The following is a 16,957-nucleotide window of genomic DNA, read 5'->3' on the forward strand; positions in this document are numbered from 1 at the left end:
CTTGTATTTACTATTTCCTATCCCAAAAAAATCATTCTTATGACTTCACCATAGAATTTTCCATTGTGTTTAGCAGTTTCAGAGTATGAGCTGGTTCCGATCTCTATATAAAATCACAGAGTAAGATGGCTTTCCATTAATCACAAAGTAGGTTGGCTTTCCATAAACAAACTTGAAGGGTGTTTCCATTCTCCTTTTGCTTGATCCACTATTTTTTGTAAATTCATTAAGAAATATGTTTTATGCTGATTCGACCTGCCCATTCTTAGGCAGTCAGAGAAATATTGGAACTATTAGATTGCATATTGAGCTCTATTTTTATTTTATTTTATGATGATTGTGTGGGGAAGTCCATGTCGCAAATGACATATTTCAGCATTAACTTGTGCATCCTTTAAGTTGTAATAGTGGATAAAGCCTCAACTTATATCCATTAAGACAAATAGTCTATAATAACTCCAACAAATTTAATTTGACTTGGTGTTGGTGAAATTGGTCCAAGGATGTCACTCCCCAAGTGTTGAAGGTCCATATAATCACTATGTGATGAAGTATGTTGAGTGATTGATATGAATAAATGGCAAACCTCTAACACTCTTTGATTCTCTGCACAATTTCATTGCAATATGCTTTTAGGGTTGGACAACAATATCCTGACGTGAGGACACTTGAGGCCATGGTCCTAGAGTTGATAGTCAATAGTGGTGTAAACGTATTTTAATTGTTGTATTGACAATTTGACATAGACTTGCAAGAGTTTGTGGTAATATAAACTAGAATGCAATAAAAGCAAGGAAACTTTACAAGTTAAAAGACATGTTTGGGTTAGACTTCATTAAATACTCCTCAATTGTATCTTCTTGATTGATTATATACTTTAAGATTGTCAATTATATCTTCACTTATCACTCATCATAGATTTTTGTGTCCAAGAAACAACGAGAAATCTATCGTATTTATTAACTTTGCACGTCTCGCTAAACTAATTTGTAAGATAGCAATAGGATTCAACGGTGGTTTGTGACGGTAAATTTAACCATGTCTTTTCTTTTCTTTTTTTTACAAAAAAATTAACCATATGTCTAACAACTAGCATTCACATGTGAAATTATTCTAGATCCTTTACTTAAAAATGTTGTTGTAAAGCACTAAATAAATCAAATAATATGGGTAGATCTAAAAGGCAAGTTTTGAACTGCATTGTAGAAATGGTTTGGAGAAAATTACTTATAGGATGGAAAGAGAAAAGCCTTTCTTCCGCAGGTAAAAGCATTATGATCAAATGTTTTTTTAAAGGACATTATGATCAAATGTTAGTTTAGGCTATCCATACCTATCTTAGAGTGTTTTCTTATGTACATGGTTTTTCCCTTAAATTGTTAGGAGAACATAGGAAGGAACACGAGCGGGTTGAATATTATGTTCGGTTTTAAGTTTGGAGAGTCGAAAGTGAATTTATGTTTGAGTGATTTGGCATGTGTTTGGTTTCAATTTTAGAGGGTCAAAAGTGATTTTAGAGATTGTAAAATTGATTTTATGATGTTTGGATGATTTAAATTATAATTAATTTTGTTCGTAGAATTGATTCTACTTGACGCTGTAATTGATTTTAGCCTTAAATTTATTGCTAAATTCACTTTTACATAAATACATCCCAACAAAAATCACCTTATATTCAACTCATTTTTAACCAAGATCAATTTTACATAATCAATTCACTCAAAATCAATTCTTATAAAAGCTAAATCAAACATACACTTAAAAAGAATTGATTTTGCATGTAAAATTGCTAAGTATGTGTTTGTTTACATGGTGGGATACCCACCAACCTGCGTTTTAGCCAACTCTACAAATCCAAGCTTCGTTATTTTCACGTTTTCTTAGCCTCAGGACGCGATATTTTGAATTGCAACGTCCAACCAAACACACTATAAATTGTTTAGCTTTTGGCTTTTAGAATTGATTTTAGGCTTACATTTATTATTTGTTTAAGAAGGCAAACTATCTCATAGAAATTGGCACCGCAAATGATCTCAATCTAACACCATCAGACCAACCCAAGTGAGTTGCTTAAATTTATTGTTAAATCCATTTTCACTTAAATACATCTAAATATAAATAACTTTACATTCAATTCACTTTTATCAAGAATCAATTTTACATGATCAATTTAGTCAAAATCAATTCTTGTTGCCGAATAACCAAACATACATTCAAACATACAAAGAGAAGTGATAATTAGGCAGCTCCACGTGCTAGTCCATTTAGCCATAGAGGACCCGAACGTGATCTGAATGTCTAATTTTCCCGACTCTATTGTAACCAAATATTAGTTATATTAAAAAAGAATCTATTAGTAACAAAATATTTTTCATTGATTTTATTCATAAAAGTCATTTAAATCAATAAAAATTGATGTATTCGACATCAAGACTATTCAACATCTTTTATTCTCTTGTCCGTTTTATACTGCTTTGTGGGGGCAAATTCGGTCCTGGTTAGATGTAGCTACAGTCGAGCCATTATGTGTGTCAAATCATTTTTATCAGTTTGTTTATTTCGTAGGTAGCTCGCGTACCATTCGCTCTTTTATGCAACTCATCTGGTTGTGTTGTATGTGGGTCTTGTGGATTGAAAGAAACAATCAGGTCTTCAAAAACATGGACCATGCCGTTCACCAATTGGTAGAGAAAGTCAAATTACATTCGTTTTGGTTGATGAAGGCTACTAACATTTCTATTCGTCATAATTTTCATATGTGGTGGTCAAACCTCTTTGTTTGTTTGGACATTGGCTAGACTTTGTTATTTTTCACTATTGTCTTTGTAATTGTACATTGTCGAGCTTTCTCTAGCACACCTTGTGCTTGAGAATTCTCTTTTGGTTTATAATATATATATATATATATATATATATATATATATATATATATATATATATATATATATATATATATATATATATATATATATATTCCATTTTTGATTGTTAAAAATAAAAACAATATTAGTACCAAAGAAGTAACAATATTTTCTCAATAAAATAAATAAATAGATAAAGAATTACAGCTAAGGTTAAGCACCAACCGTAACAGAAAAAGGATAAGTATATCCAATATCTTCAACAACTGTATACTTACATTTCGGATTAATTATATAAGGTTGTAGACTCTGAGCTGCCAAACTATAACAAATCTTAATTACTAATTAATTAATCTAACCACATCAACGGTAAATATCCCACCACGTGTCCCCGTATATCACTGAAAAAGCAAAATCTATTATCCCCTTTCTATGTTGCGTTGGATGAAGGATGGAAGAAGAAGGTGGATAGGATAACTCACTCGTTCTTCGCTCTTAAACTCGTTCTTTCCATTTCCATCATCATCATCATCATCATTCGCATCATCATCATCATATAAATTTCAATTTCAATTTCAATTTGATTTGAATTTCAATTATGGAGGATTATTTATTCGATGTTATGGAGTTTATGAAGAAACCTTCAATAACGGAAACATTCGTCGATATTTTGCTATGTGCGGTTCCGATTTGGCTTGCGGTCATGATCGGTTTGGTGATCGGTTGGTCATGGCGTCCACGGTGGACCGGACTTCTCTTCATCGGTCTTCGGAGCAAGTTTCGTTTCTTATGGACGGTTCCGCCGGGATTCGGTGCTCGCCGTCTCTGGTTAGCGTTCACCGCTCTTTCTGCTTTCTCTATTTGTCGCAGATATTGGTCTAATTTCAAAAATAAGGAGAAAGTGCTGGATCCTTCTTCCAATTCGTGTTCTGATGACGCCACCGACGCTACCAAACACGCTTCTCGGTAATTCACTACATTATTTTTGGTTTCAATTCAAGTTATTAGGGTTTTTTTTTTTTTTTTATTATTGAAATTTATCTGGTTTATTGAAATATTGAAATATATATAATGTATCAGGTGTGTCTAGTATTGACATGTGATGGTTGATTTTTCATATACTTTTTCAGCATTTTTAGGAACTGGTTTATATGTGTGGTAAGATTAGACAGAATACAATTATAAATGAGAACATTAGAGAGATAGAGAGAGTTGGGGTAGAACTTATAGTAGTAGAAAATATGGTACAAACTAGACTTAGGTGGTTTGGGCATGTAGAGAGATAACCTTTGGATTCTGTAGTAAAGAGAGTAGATCAGATAAATGGAGTCAAATCACTAGAGGTAGAGAATCTATTAAGAAGGATCTAGAGATTAATGAGTTGGATAAAGACATGGTTTTTGATATAACACTATGGCGTTGTTTAATTGATGCAGCTGACCCTGTTTAGTGGGATAAAACTTGATTTTTATTGTTGTTGTTAAGGAACTGGTTTTCTACATGTATGAATTAGTTTAGAGTTTAGACTATATATAATTTTGTTGGGTTAAGGATAGAGAGATATTTTAGTTGCTATCTTGCGCATCTCATTTTTTACTTAGCTACCTTTTAGGCTTTGTTTTAGAGTTTGAAGGGGAGGGTGAGGGCTTTGGGGGGAGAGGAATAGAGGATAAAATAGAGAAATCTTCCACATTTTTGAAAGAGTGTTTTTAATATTGAGATTTGAGAATATTACAACAACATAGATTGAATTTGAAGATTTCGAAATCTTTCTCCAATACAATGTTTGAGTTCCTTCAAAGTAGGGGGATTTTGAATTATGAAAAAAAACCTTCCAAAGCCCTCCCATTCCGAAGTCTTCTATTCCTTCCACCTGCTTCTTCCTTTTTTCCAAAGCCCTCCCCTCCCTTCCCTTCCAAATTTGCAAACAAAGCCTTAGGGTCTGTTTGAGAGTTTAGGAAGGGAGGACTTTGAAAGAAAGGAAGGATGAAGTGGAAGGAATGAAGGGTTTTGAGAGGGGAGGGCTTTGGGGAATTGATTTTTCTTCGTGATACAAAATACCCTAATTTGGAGGAACTCAAAAATTGTATCACAACTGGATTTTGGAGGGTTTTGGTGTGGCTTGGATAAATTTTTCAATTCCAATCTATGTTGTTATAATACTCTCAATATTAAAAATATATTAATCATAAACATTCATTTATCATTCTCTAAAAAAATACTCTCTCAAAAAAGTTGAAAGATTTATTTATTTTTTCCCCTCTAATCTCCCCTCCAAACTCCCAAACCAAGCCTTAGAGTATGGTTGCAGCATTGATAATCTTGTAGTAGTTTGTTATGATTTTTCTACTTGGCACTTTACGTTCGCCGTGATTCTATGTGTAGGATCTTTTTCCAATTTCTTCTGTGTGTCTAATTTCCTTAAATATGACAATCAGCTTCTTTTTACTGTAACATGGATTTCATAAATGCGCACAAACATTAATTATCAAATTGATGTTCCTATGTAAGTGGTCACTTCTAGTTCCTGGATGGTTGTTTGATATATTATACTATATTTCTAGCAGAAGAATGAAGCGTTTTATTCATTTTGGAACTTGGTTATTGCACATACATTAGGTCCGGTGATATGGCTGACGAGAGAGACAAGGATACAGTTACAGAGGCTGATTTGGAACATCTTCTTCATCTTCTTGAAGGGAAAGATGGAGAGATTGACTGGCAAAGTTTTATGGAAAGGTCAACACCAAATATGCAATACAAAGCTTGGCGTTATGACTCTGAGGTAGATTTTGATGTTCAATTTTCATCTTGTGCGGATATTGTCTGTAATCTGGCAAAAAAATAACAACGCATGTTACAAATAAATAATTTTTTTTGGATATCCTTTCTATTTGAGGCACTTTTACTTCCTAGTTTAAAGTGGATTTATGTGAGTTATCTATATTCCATATTTGACACCCAAAAGGCTCATTACATAGTCATCATCTATGTTGATGATTATTTCTCTTTGTAGTTTGACTAAAATAAATCAGCATCTGATCTTGGAGCTTTTAACAGACAGGGGCTACAGTTTACCGTAGTAGAACTGTATTTGAAGATGCAACTCCTGAGTTAGTGAGGGATTTCTTCTGGGATGATGATTTTCGTCCCAAATGGGATCCTATGCTCGCACACTGCAAAGTGTTGGAGGAATGCCCTCATAATGGGACATCAATTGTTCACTGGATTAAAAAGGTATTTAAACCAAATAAATAGTTAATGTTGTATTTAATGTACACTGACATGGTTCACTTACTTTTCTATCCATAGTTCCCCTTTTTCTGCAGTGATCGGGAATATATTATTGCTCGAAGGATTTGGCAGGCTGGAAATGCATACTACTGTGTGACAAAGGTATGACTATGAGTTGTGACATAATTCATGCAATTTTGTGACATTTTATCTTGTTTCTTTCCCAATGGCTAGCCTCCATTCTTCTGTCACTAGAAAAGAAAATCCTGTTAATCTGAAGGCACTAACAGCGAAAGTTTCAATTTATCACTAGAAACATTTGAGCTTAAATTGTCATGCTAAGAATTTGTTAATACGAGTTTGCTATTACTCGACCCTGTTTCTTATATTTCTTTTTGTAGCCAATCTAATTTTTCATAAACCTGTGTATGTGTTGTCAGAAAAGACAATTCATATCTGATTATACAGTGTAAACGTAAGGTTTTTACTATTTAATCTTCAATGTTGTAGGGGGTTCCCTATCCAAGTTTGCCAAAACGCGATAAGCCCAGACGCGTAGACCTCTACTTTTCTAGTTGGGTAATCAAACCTGGTAAGAAATAGGCAAAGTTCATTCTTATTTGCTTGTTAGCATCAACTATTTAATAATGGCGTTTTAACAATTGAGTGTGCGAAATTGATGCAGTGGAATCTCGCAAAGGAGATGGGCAGTTGTCTGCATGCGAGGTTACCCTTTTGCATCACGAAGACATGGGGATTCCAAAAGATGTTGCAAAGTTAGGAGTTCGCCATGGAATGTGGGGAGCTGTCAAGAAATTGCACTCTGGTATGAGAGCATACCAGAATGCTAGGAAAACAGATGCTTCTTTGTCGAGATGTGCGTTGATGGCAAGTAAAACAACCAGGCTTTCTTCTAATGGAAACTTGCATTCGTTAGAGGATGCGTCTTTGATGGAAGAGAGGGAGCAAGCCATCAACAATGCCCGACAGATTGGTCACGGCCTGGATTGGAAGTGGGTGGCCTTAGGTGGGACTGTTGCTGTGGTTTTGGGTATACACAGTGGTGCAGTAGGGCGAGCATTGTTGTTGGGAGCAGGGCATAGATTTGCACGGAGATGAGAGATCTAGGATCTATTCAATGGAATGTTCCATTAATCAACATTCGGAAGATTCATCATAAATTATATTTAGCCCATATTTATCACTATCGAATGCTAATTTTGCGGCTATTATCATCATTATTTTTTATATTAGTTTCAACCTTTATTGATTCATCGCGCATTTGTGCATTTTAGAATGCAAAGGTGCAATTACACGCCTCTTTTTTGGAGGGCGTAGAGAGAGGGGGATGGGATCCTTTAACAGAGTTGTACAATATCATTCTGACCCCTGAAAGTCTGAGTCGGTCATTTTAGTCTTTTGAATGTGTAATCTGTTGGTCTATGTAGTCCTGTTATTTAATGTCAACGTTCTTTCTTCCGTAGTATATGTGTTTAAATGTCTGTTATGGATTGAATTGATAAGCAACAAGAATTGATAAACAACAACAACAAGCCAAGAATTGATACAAACAGTGTTTACCACATAAACACTGTTTGTATGAAAGTGAAACTTGTTGCTCTATAAATAACCCCAAGGAGGCCAATAGTAAAAGGAGTCCGGGTTTACTTAATTTTTAGATAAATCGAGAAAACCTGAACTCATGTAAAAGGGTTATAGATCTGAAAGAACAAACATGTAAGAAGGGTGGAAGCCGACAAATGATAGAGAGAAATGGTGTAACCTAGCTTTGACACAGCTTGAGCGCTGTCTAGCATCTACAATTATTCTTCATCCTACATTCAACCAGCCAACGGTCAGTCAACTACCACCACCCTTTTCGTAAATAAAATAATGAAGGAATTTGTAAACAAATACAAAATTAATCATCAACGTTTTCTGCATTTTTTATTTTTCTTCCTTGTAATAAAAACATTCTGCATTTTTTTAATCATTAACATCGCAATAAGGAAAGGATATGTTCACAAGGACCACTTTGAGGCGGTCCACCAATAGATCCCTTGAAAAAATCTGCTTACATGTGCCTTCACTTTCCCAAAACGTTTTAAACTACATGGCCTTTTTTTATTCAAGAAGTGATATATGCACAACTATTTTGCGACAATTTTTGTGATAACTTTTGCTTTTATACTTATGTTATATTTTTATTTTTTTCTCTCTATTGCTTTAAATTCCGTGTTAATACCTAATTTTCTTTGTAAATGTATAGTTGTCCAAAAAATTATCACACAAATAATCGTTCAAATGACACTTTTTTTTTCCGACAGATTAACTGTAGGGGCTTAAATCAAATTTGATAATAGTAACCTACAAACTAGTTTAACCTTAAATAAACTGTGAGTAGATGACACTTAATACTGATTATTTACCAAGATTATATTAAAAAAATTTAAGGAGGGCGTATTGCATTAGGATTTTAAAAGATAATTTTTGCATGAAATAGTCTAGTGGATTTTAAAAGACTATGCAAGATTTTTATGACTTTTAAGATTTTAAAAGACTATCAAGATTTGTTATTTGGATTTCAAAGGATTTATATCATAAGTCCCCATGAACTTAGCTCAGTTGGTAAGGACAATGCATAATATATGCAAGGTCCAAGGTTCGAACCTTGGACACCACAACAAAAAAAAAAAGAATTTATATCATAAGATTTTATAAGATTTTAAAAGACTGTCAAGATTTCAAAAGATTTACAACAAGAAGGCAATAATTTTGTTTTTTTTCTAGATGCTTATGTGTTGAGAATTCTCTCTTGAGATGTTTTTATATTTTTCAACACTGTTACAATTATATTCATTTCCGACTTGTTACAGAATTTGAAGCCAAGTATTGAATATTAAGCTTGAAGTATAACTAGCTAAAATTTTACGAGAATGAAATTGTAGAAAGCCTCAAAATCCACCATCATGATTCCGATGAAGATGGTCCTAACTGTATGATTTCTGCTCTTCACCCTGCACATTTTACTCGCGCCCTGCAGCCATGCCAAAAATACCCTTACGCAAGTTAACTAACGCAAGTGTAAAATTATGCGTTACTTAACTAACGCAGCGTGACTTAAGTCACGTATGTGTAAAAACCGTTTTTTTACACTTGCGTGAGTTAACTCACGCACCCCGCGTGAGTTAACTCACGCTGGGTTTCGTCTGCACAATAAGCTTTGTGCTTTTGTAAAGTAACAGTTTATGTATGTATGTATGGGTCAATGAGAGAGAGGATCATCATGTAAAGTGGAGTAACAGTGAATGCATGTGGCTTACTGTCAACCATAGTTATATATAGAAGCTTAGAAACTTTTTTCCGTCAACAATATTTATATATGCAGTAAGCCACACTTAACTCATCAAACACATTTCTAAGTAACAACACATTAATAATGCTTTTCTCCACCATATACGTGTACTCTCATACATGTAGAAGCAGCATGCATATATGGCCAAAATAGTGACAATATATAACAGACACGTGTAAACTCACATACATGTACTCTCAAGCATGATAATGCTTTGAAAATTTCTCATGCTTTTGAAATTGTTAACTAGCGTGAGTTAACTCACGCTGCATGAGTTAACTTGCGCGGCGTTCCTTAACTTGCGCATCGTTAGTTAACATGCGCAAGGGCAATTTTGGCATGGCTGCAGGGTGTGAGCAAAACGTGCTGGGTGGAGAGCAAAATTCTAACTGTATACGTAGATGGAAGGTTTCTGGCCCCATAACAAAGTAACAATCAACCTTTTGTTCTGCGCACCTAGAATTCATGAGAAAATGAATCTCGTTGGACAACACGAAATGAAAATTGTGAGAGTCTCACAAAGTCTTGCAAGTTTTTGTGTTGAATGAGTATTTTGTTTATATTTTTAAGGGTAAATACCTCTTTTCGTCCCTGTAATATTAGCGAATTCCGGTTTTAGTCCCTGTAAAAAAAAAGATTTAGATTTTGTCTCTGTAATTTCAGATTCTTCCACTTTTGGTCCCTCCTTTTATCACGTCAGCAGAATTTGCATAAATTACGTCCCTATAATTTCAGATTCCTCCCAGTTTTGGTCCCTGTAATTTTAGATTTCTCCACTTTTGATCCCTCATTTAACGTGTCATGCATGCAGATTCTGCTGACGTGGTGGAATGAGGGACCAAAAGTGGAAGAATATGAAATTACAGGGACAAAATCAAAATCTTTTTTTTATAGGGACTAAAACCGGAATTCGCTAATATTATAGGGACGAAAAGAGGTATTTACCCTATTTTTAACTAAGAAGTCTCACAAAATCCACTCCATAAAAGAATCCATTAAAATCTATATATTTTTGAATAACAATGGACATTTTATAAGTAATGAGAAATCCCAATTGAATACCATAGGATTTCGATGATGCATTGAAAAAAGAATCTTGATTGTCTTAATCGAATACCAGAAGATTTATTTATATTTTATAAAAGTCTTGATTGAATAACACAAAACTTTTTTATAGTTAAAAAGTCTTTTAAAATCTCTTGAAATCTCAATCCAATACACCCCCTAAATTACAAAGAGATTATACTAAAAAAAAACTAAATTACAGATCAATAAGTTAATTTTAATTTTAGGTCTTACTTTGGTCTCTTTTGCTTTTTTGTTTTTGTTTTATTTTGGTCTGTTAAATTAGAAATGTTAGACAATTTGATCCTTAAGTTTTTTTGTTTTGTTTCATTTTGGTCGGTTAACTAACAAATGAAACAAAATGAAACATTTGACACTTTAGTTTCTACTAAAACGACCAAAATGTCTTAATATTGGGACTAAAGCTCATAACTTAAGGATCGAAATGATTAAAAACAACTCATCAAGAGACCTAATCGTATAATCTTTATAATTCAACAGACTAATATGAAACTAAACAGACTTAAAAGAATCAAAGTAAAACCTGAAAATATCTCAAGGGCCTAAAATAAATTTAGCTTTATAAAAAGAAGAGAGATCATTGGAGCTAGATGTGTGGGAACTGGTTGATGTTTCAAAATGTGTGATGTGTAATAATATAATCAAAATGATTATGCATTTTGACTAAGGTCTTAGGAATTGAATGATTTATTTGTTTGATAATGCTAACTGTCATTAGAAGATAAAAAATGAGAATTTTGCATTATAAATAACGAATCTTTGAACATTGAAAGAGTTGATATAAGTTGAATTCAACAATTTTCAAGACAAAATATGTAAATTTGCTTCATTTTCAAGTGCTCTAAATACACTCTTATAACATATTCCTTATTTGTTAATTTAATTCATAAGATTCACATGCTATTTTGAGTGATCCTGACAAATTTGCATATGTATACACTAAATATAATCACCGTATATAAGTGGTCAGTGGCAGAGAATGTATCCACGTGGCATAAGCTTAACCTCAAATAGCAGAAAAGAAGGAAGGAAGGCAAGCAAGGCAGCTTCACATTAACTGTCATGACATGACATCTGTCACACTTAGCTCTTGCAACTTGCAACAGCAATTCCACTTCCTCAGTTTCTCTTTTTTCTTATCTATCACTAATAATACTTCTGCTTAGAAGATTCATTGTTTTCTGGATCAAACATAACTGGTATGTTTCTTTCTATCTATCACTTCTTAGCTAGCTTATTTATTGGTTTCTTCACTTTCAAGGATTCAACCTTATGTTTTGTTTAGATAAGATATGTATACTATATGATCCACTTTATCTTATCCACAACTTTAATCTTATTAGATTATGTTTTTGTAACTTTTAAATTGCATACATGCTTTAATATCCTACTTTTATTAACATAATAATAATAATACTGTGTATTGATATTCCACTAGCTTACTATTATGTTTTGTGGTAATAGTAATAGTAATTGTAGTAATAGTCAACTTGTTGAATTAAATTCAATTTCAGCAGTTGATCCTTGTTGTTTGGATTACCATGAAGATTTGTCATGAAGAAGCATGCATGTTAGCTATGAAATTCATTCATAAGCTTGTTGTCTAACAAACAATTTGAGTTTATGGTATGAATGAATTATCCTTGACATTATTCATAGTAAGATATTATTTTCAACTTCGTTGCAACATGCAACCTAACCTATAATGCTTTTGTGAAATAATTTTTCCAACTTTAAGAAAGCTATAGAATATTTTTAGAATCGAATTAAGTGAGATCGAATGTTATACGATCATGTATTATGTTATTCTTTCAAAAACAATTAAAATCTCAAATATAGACCAAAAATATAGACTTAGCCCTTCAAAACCCTTTATAGAAGTTAAATACTTGAATTGAGAATGTTGCATAGAGAAGTTAGAATAATGGTTTATTGAGGAAAAGGCGAACAAATGAATGTATGCAGCACGCCTAATAAGGTGCATTTCAGAAAGCTGACTAATGAGTAACACATAATTCAATCAAGTAATTCGGTTCTAGCTTAATGTTACTTAAGGAATTAGTTTCCTTTACATTTACATTTATATATATATATATATATATATATATATATATATATATATATATATATATATATATATATATATCCTGCATTCAGAATTATTTTCATTTTAAGGTGCAACACAGAAGTTGATTTTGATTCGAATAATATTTCAGGAACATTCGTGGAAGTGTTTGTCCTTCTGAAGATGAGTGGAGAAGAAAACAAGATAGTAAAACCAAAGACTGATAGTGAACTCTTTCTGAATAACGCTGACCAGTGCGATTGGAAAAATGACTCATGTGCAGGTGCAAATGCAGCTTCAAGAGCTGATATGACATTAGCTACCACTGATCCTCTTTCCGAATTAGTTTGGTCTTCAGATAAAGGTTTAAGTCTTAAATGTGCCGATTCAAGCTTTGCTGATAAAAATAGTTCTCTTTTTCGCGATGTTGGACCTAGCTGCTATAATCAATGTAAGAAACATATAGGTTGTTATTTTAAATACAGTTTCCAACATTTGAAATATACCCTCGATGTTCAAAAAAGTAGGTTTAGAGAAATTTAGTTCTTTCTTCTGCATGCCTTAATAGTATTCCTCGTTCTGAATTTTCTGCAGATCAGGTTGATCAAAGGCCAACTGATGATTTATCACTTCAATTAGATGAACCTAAACCTATTATGGAGCAAAATTCTCCATCAAGGAGGCCTCCCAATGAAGGCATAAATTATGATACTGGTAATGCAGTTGAGCCTGTAACTGAATACAAAGGCTCTGGTGCTGCAGGAACTAATTTAACATCCTCCAGCAGGAATCCTATAGAAAAACTGGAATCTAGTGCCGAGAATGATTTAAGAAATGTTGATGCTGAAAACAAATATGAGGGAAATGAAACGACACTACCTTGCGTTAAGGTTCTTCCTGTTTTGCATTCTCCATGTAACAGCAAAATCCGCATGGCAAAAAACAAAGGCAAGGAAAAGTCCTTATCAGATGGGGATGCAAATGTAAGATTATCCATGGATAATGACAGCAATTCAAGTGTTGAAAGCTGTAACAGTGCTAGGTTTTTTTCCACAGGTAAGAAGCGGCATAACTCTCAACAGCAGTTGATGATTGGGAGTAAAAGAGTCAAAATCGACAATGAAGAAACTTCTGGTTCCAAATCCTACATTAAACAAGAAAGCTCATTCAGAAACTGGATTTCAAGCATGGTGAAAGGGCTCTCACAATCAACTCAAGATGATTCGAACACTTTAGCTGTTAGCCTTGCAAATCCAAATCTTCATAATGCATGGTTTGACGAGAAACTTATCACATGCAAAACGAATCAAAATCCTGAGCCGAAAAATACAGGATTCAAATCCATTTTTCAGTCCATGTATTATCCAAGTTTGAAGAATATAGGAACAAGAATGTTTCATCAAGAAGGAGAAGGTGACGAGGATTTAGAGCCAAGTAATAACACTGTACATGGAATAAATGCTACTCCAATAACCTGTTTTCCAGAGATCAATTGCCTTAACAAACGGCATTTTCAATCAAATAAGTTTGAAGCTGCTTCAGAGAGATATGACGCTGGTCCGTCACAGCCTAATATTGAACCTTTAAATTTTTATAACAGCCAGGAAATAAGCAAAATTAACCCAGCAGAGAATGAAAATTGTTCAAACTTGTGCCTTAGTAAGGACAAGGAAGAAATGGTATCAAATTCATCTTCAATCAGAGAAAATACAAATAATACTGATAATGTAGATTCCAACGCACCATCCGAGAGAAAGAAAGCAGAGAATATCAGTCACCGGAAAGACAATCCAGGGAGTCTATGGATAACTCGATTTGCTCCAAAATCCAGTGGTTTTGAGGAAGATGAGAGAAATAACAGCCAAAAGTTGAAGTATATGTTCAACGACCTTTCATCATCTTCGCGAGGATTCACAAACTCGGAGCAAATGGCTTCGACGTTTGCAAAGAGATTTGTTGGCCTCAAACATATCATGCCGACAGACAAACCAGAATGTACCTCACAAGTAAACATGTTTTGTTTGTTTTGTGGAAAAAGAGGTCACCAACTCAGTGATTGCTCAGCTGTTGCAGAAAGTGAGCTAGAAGATCTTCAGGAAAATGTAAATTCATATGAAGGTCCGGAAAATTTTCCTTTTATGTGCATTAAATGTTTTCAGCTCAACCACTGGGCAGTTTCATGTTCCAGTTCAATCTCAAAAATAAAACCTGAATCGGAAGTCAAAACCTTTGTCCATGAAGGGACTGCAAGACCGGTGCAGATTGACAAGGCAGACCGGATTTTATCTGGCGGTACTATCCATGATGGAATCCATCACAAAACAGATCAGAATATTAATTTAAAGCGGAAATCCAATGACGTTATAAACGCCAAGATAGAATGCAATGCATCATGCAAGAAATATTGTGGTTCTAGTTCAAAGGAAAACAAATACAAAGAGAAACCTAGTATAACATCTCCGTCGAGATTGGCTGAAAAGAAGATTTCACATGTGCCAGAGGGAATTTTTGATGCAGTGAAAAAGCTTCAATTGTCCCGCACCGACATCCTGAAGTAAGTAATGCAAGCCTACTAACTTATACCGTGACATTTTGTATTATAAAGCTAGTTATATCTATTGCTCAATTACATTAAGGATGAAATATATTTCTTCTTAGTCTAAGTTTTAGCACTAAAGAGATACTTACAGTTAGTGTGTAGCAGATGGGTAACTGCTCATGGATCATTCTCGCAACTCGAGGGTTTTTTCTTGCGCCTGCGGCTTGGGAAGTGGGAAGAAGGGCTTGGAGGAACTGGTTACCATGTGGCTTGTATAACTATAAGTGGTATAATTAAAATCACACTTTGCCCTTGGAATGTAGAATCATACCTGGTTCATTTTTTTTTGGATAACTTGTTCATAATGCTTTTTTGTTTTTAAACTTTTTCTTATTCTGGTGTATGATAGAATCCGAGAAACATAGTTTAGAGAAGCATACCAGAAAATCTCTCTCAGTGAAAGTAGGGGGAATCAAGTGTATGGTAGAAAGTCATTATATATCCAATCAAGATTTTCTTGAGGTAATAATCAATCATCAATGATTATTTATTGGATTTAATTTGTATATATTGTCACTGTAAAACTTTTTTAACTGTACTTATCGCGATATTAATCAACTTTACACTGCAAGTGCATAGCAATTAATCTTTTAAAGTTCTCATTGTATGTGTGCCTATTGTTATTGAAGCTATATCGTTTCAATGTCATTTGGATAACTCCATAAACTCATGTGAAATTCAGCTCTAATAAATTTTATGGAGTGGGAAACTTTCATGTGTGTATGATGATGATGTCTACTTCTTTTTTGCGTTTTTGTTTCTTAATGTTTTGCTTAAGTTATTTTATACTAACTAGTACTTTATTACAATCAACATGTTTTGGCTATTAATTTCAAATGATGCTATTTTCCCCTTTTGTACAGGAAGAAATCATGGAATGGTGGTCTGCCAACTCAGAAGCAGGTGTTGAGATTCCATCTGAAGAAGATCTGATATCAAAATTCAAAAAGAAACAAATGCTAGGCCTTTAACCATTTATTTTTTTTTTGTCAAGTAGCCTAGTAGCAATTTCACCTTTAAGGTGAATAAGTGGGGAATCCGGGGTTCAAACCACGACATGTGTCGTAGATAATGCAATGTCCCTACCAACTGAGCTATGCTCACGGCAACTAGTCCTTTAGTCTTTTACCAAGTGTTAATATGTTTATTTATCATCATAAGCAGTTGATACTCTCATATTTTGTTTCTTATTTATAACAAGTTGTATAGAAAACAATACTGATTCGATTTAAAGAAATAATATATACATGCACAACTGGACAAACACAGTTTTATCAAAATGAATCTGAGAACGTAATCATAATAATGCCTCCGTTTGATGGTCAGGATATGAGAGAGGCAGGATATGATATAAAGCTGGATAGAGATAGGATATGATAAAGACATGATAAGCATTAATCCTATCATGTGTTTGATGCTCACATGATAACAAACAGGATATCATTGTAATTAAATGAAAAAATTGCTCTCATAATTAATTAAATATTGTAAAAATGGCATGTTATTAATTATAATAGAAAATACATGCTATCATTATTTTTTAAAATGACAATATTTTAAAAATGGAAGAATATCAAGGTAATATTTTAAAATGACAATATTTGAAAATACATGCCTCAGACTGTCTTATTATATATCCTCTGAAATTTATGTTATTTTTCGGTTATCTTTAATTAATCATGATAAAAACAAGCAAGTGAGTCTTTCCACTGTGAAATTAAAGAAGCTACAAATGTAGCTTCGAGTTGGACGCAATT

General features: G+C 33.6%; 2 protein-coding genes across 11 annotated transcripts; both read left to right on the top strand.

Annotated features, from left to right (window-relative positions):
• Positions 1-3,293: 3,293 nt before the first annotated feature.
• LOC146918993 (uncharacterized) lies at positions 3,294-7,578 on the top strand. The gene is made up of 6 exons (XM_085712244.1): positions 3,294-3,827; positions 5,481-5,646; positions 5,922-6,098; positions 6,174-6,257; positions 6,606-6,687; positions 6,781-7,578. Exons 1-6 carry the CDS (start codon positions 3,460-3,462, stop codon positions 7,212-7,214), a joined length of 1,311 nt encoding a protein of 436 aa, XP_085568370.1. The 5' UTR covers positions 3,294-3,459; the 3' UTR covers positions 7,215-7,578.
• A 4,037-nt stretch (positions 7,579-11,615) lies between these two features.
• On the top strand, positions 11,616-16,480 carry LOC146918994 (uncharacterized). 10 transcript variants are annotated; one of them, XR_015011316.1, is made up of 6 exons: positions 11,616-12,162; positions 12,753-13,052; positions 13,196-15,155; positions 15,292-15,427; positions 15,550-15,662; positions 16,064-16,480. XR_015011316.1 is itself a non-coding variant. In XM_085712245.1 (6 exons), the coding sequence occupies exons 2-6, from the start codon at positions 12,785-12,787 to the stop codon at positions 16,169-16,171; spliced, it is 2,574 nt and encodes an 857-aa protein (XP_085568371.1). In that variant the 5' UTR covers positions 11,616-12,162; positions 12,753-12,784; the 3' UTR covers positions 16,172-16,480. The 10 variants fall into 10 exon arrangements, 8 of the variants coding, with proteins under 8 accessions (XP_085568371.1, XP_085568373.1, XP_085568376.1 ...); XR_015011317.1 differs by having other exon boundaries at positions 11,616-11,735; XM_085712245.1 differs by having other exon boundaries at positions 15,303-15,427.
• The last annotated feature ends 477 nt before the right edge of the window (positions 16,481-16,957 follow it).

Source organism: Medicago sativa, chromosome 5 (genome assembly GCF_051527215.1).
Source record: "Medicago sativa cultivar Bolivia chromosome 5, Bolivia_mono, whole genome shotgun sequence".
Classification (NCBI taxonomy): domain Eukaryota; kingdom Viridiplantae; phylum Streptophyta; class Magnoliopsida; order Fabales; family Fabaceae; genus Medicago; species Medicago sativa.

What these genes read in the sequence shown, in the direction of transcription:
- LOC146918994 (XM_085712245.1), top strand. Translation starts at nt 12,785, where the DNA reads ATGAGTGGAGAAGAAAACAAGATAGTAAAACCAAAGACTGATAGTGAA. An exon ending in TCCCGCACCGACATCCTGAA is followed by an intron (nt 15,156 to 15,302) that starts GTAAGTAATGCA and finishes GTTAGTGTGTAG; the next exon opens with CAGATGGGTAACTGCTCATG. An exon ending in GGCTTGTATAACTATAAGTG is followed by an intron (nt 15,428 to 15,549) that starts GTATAATTAAAA and finishes GGTGTATGATAG; the next exon opens with AATCCGAGAAACATAGTTTA.
- LOC146918993 (XM_085712244.1), top strand. Translation starts at nt 3,460, where the DNA reads ATGGAGGATTATTTATTCGATGTTATGGAGTTTATGAAGAAACCTTCA. An exon ending in CATACTACTGTGTGACAAAG is followed by an intron (nt 6,258 to 6,605) that starts GTATGACTATGA and finishes TCAATGTTGTAG; the next exon opens with GGGGTTCCCTATCCAAGTTT. An exon ending in TAGTTGGGTAATCAAACCTG is followed by an intron (nt 6,688 to 6,780) that starts GTAAGAAATAGG and finishes AAATTGATGCAG; the next exon opens with TGGAATCTCGCAAAGGAGAT.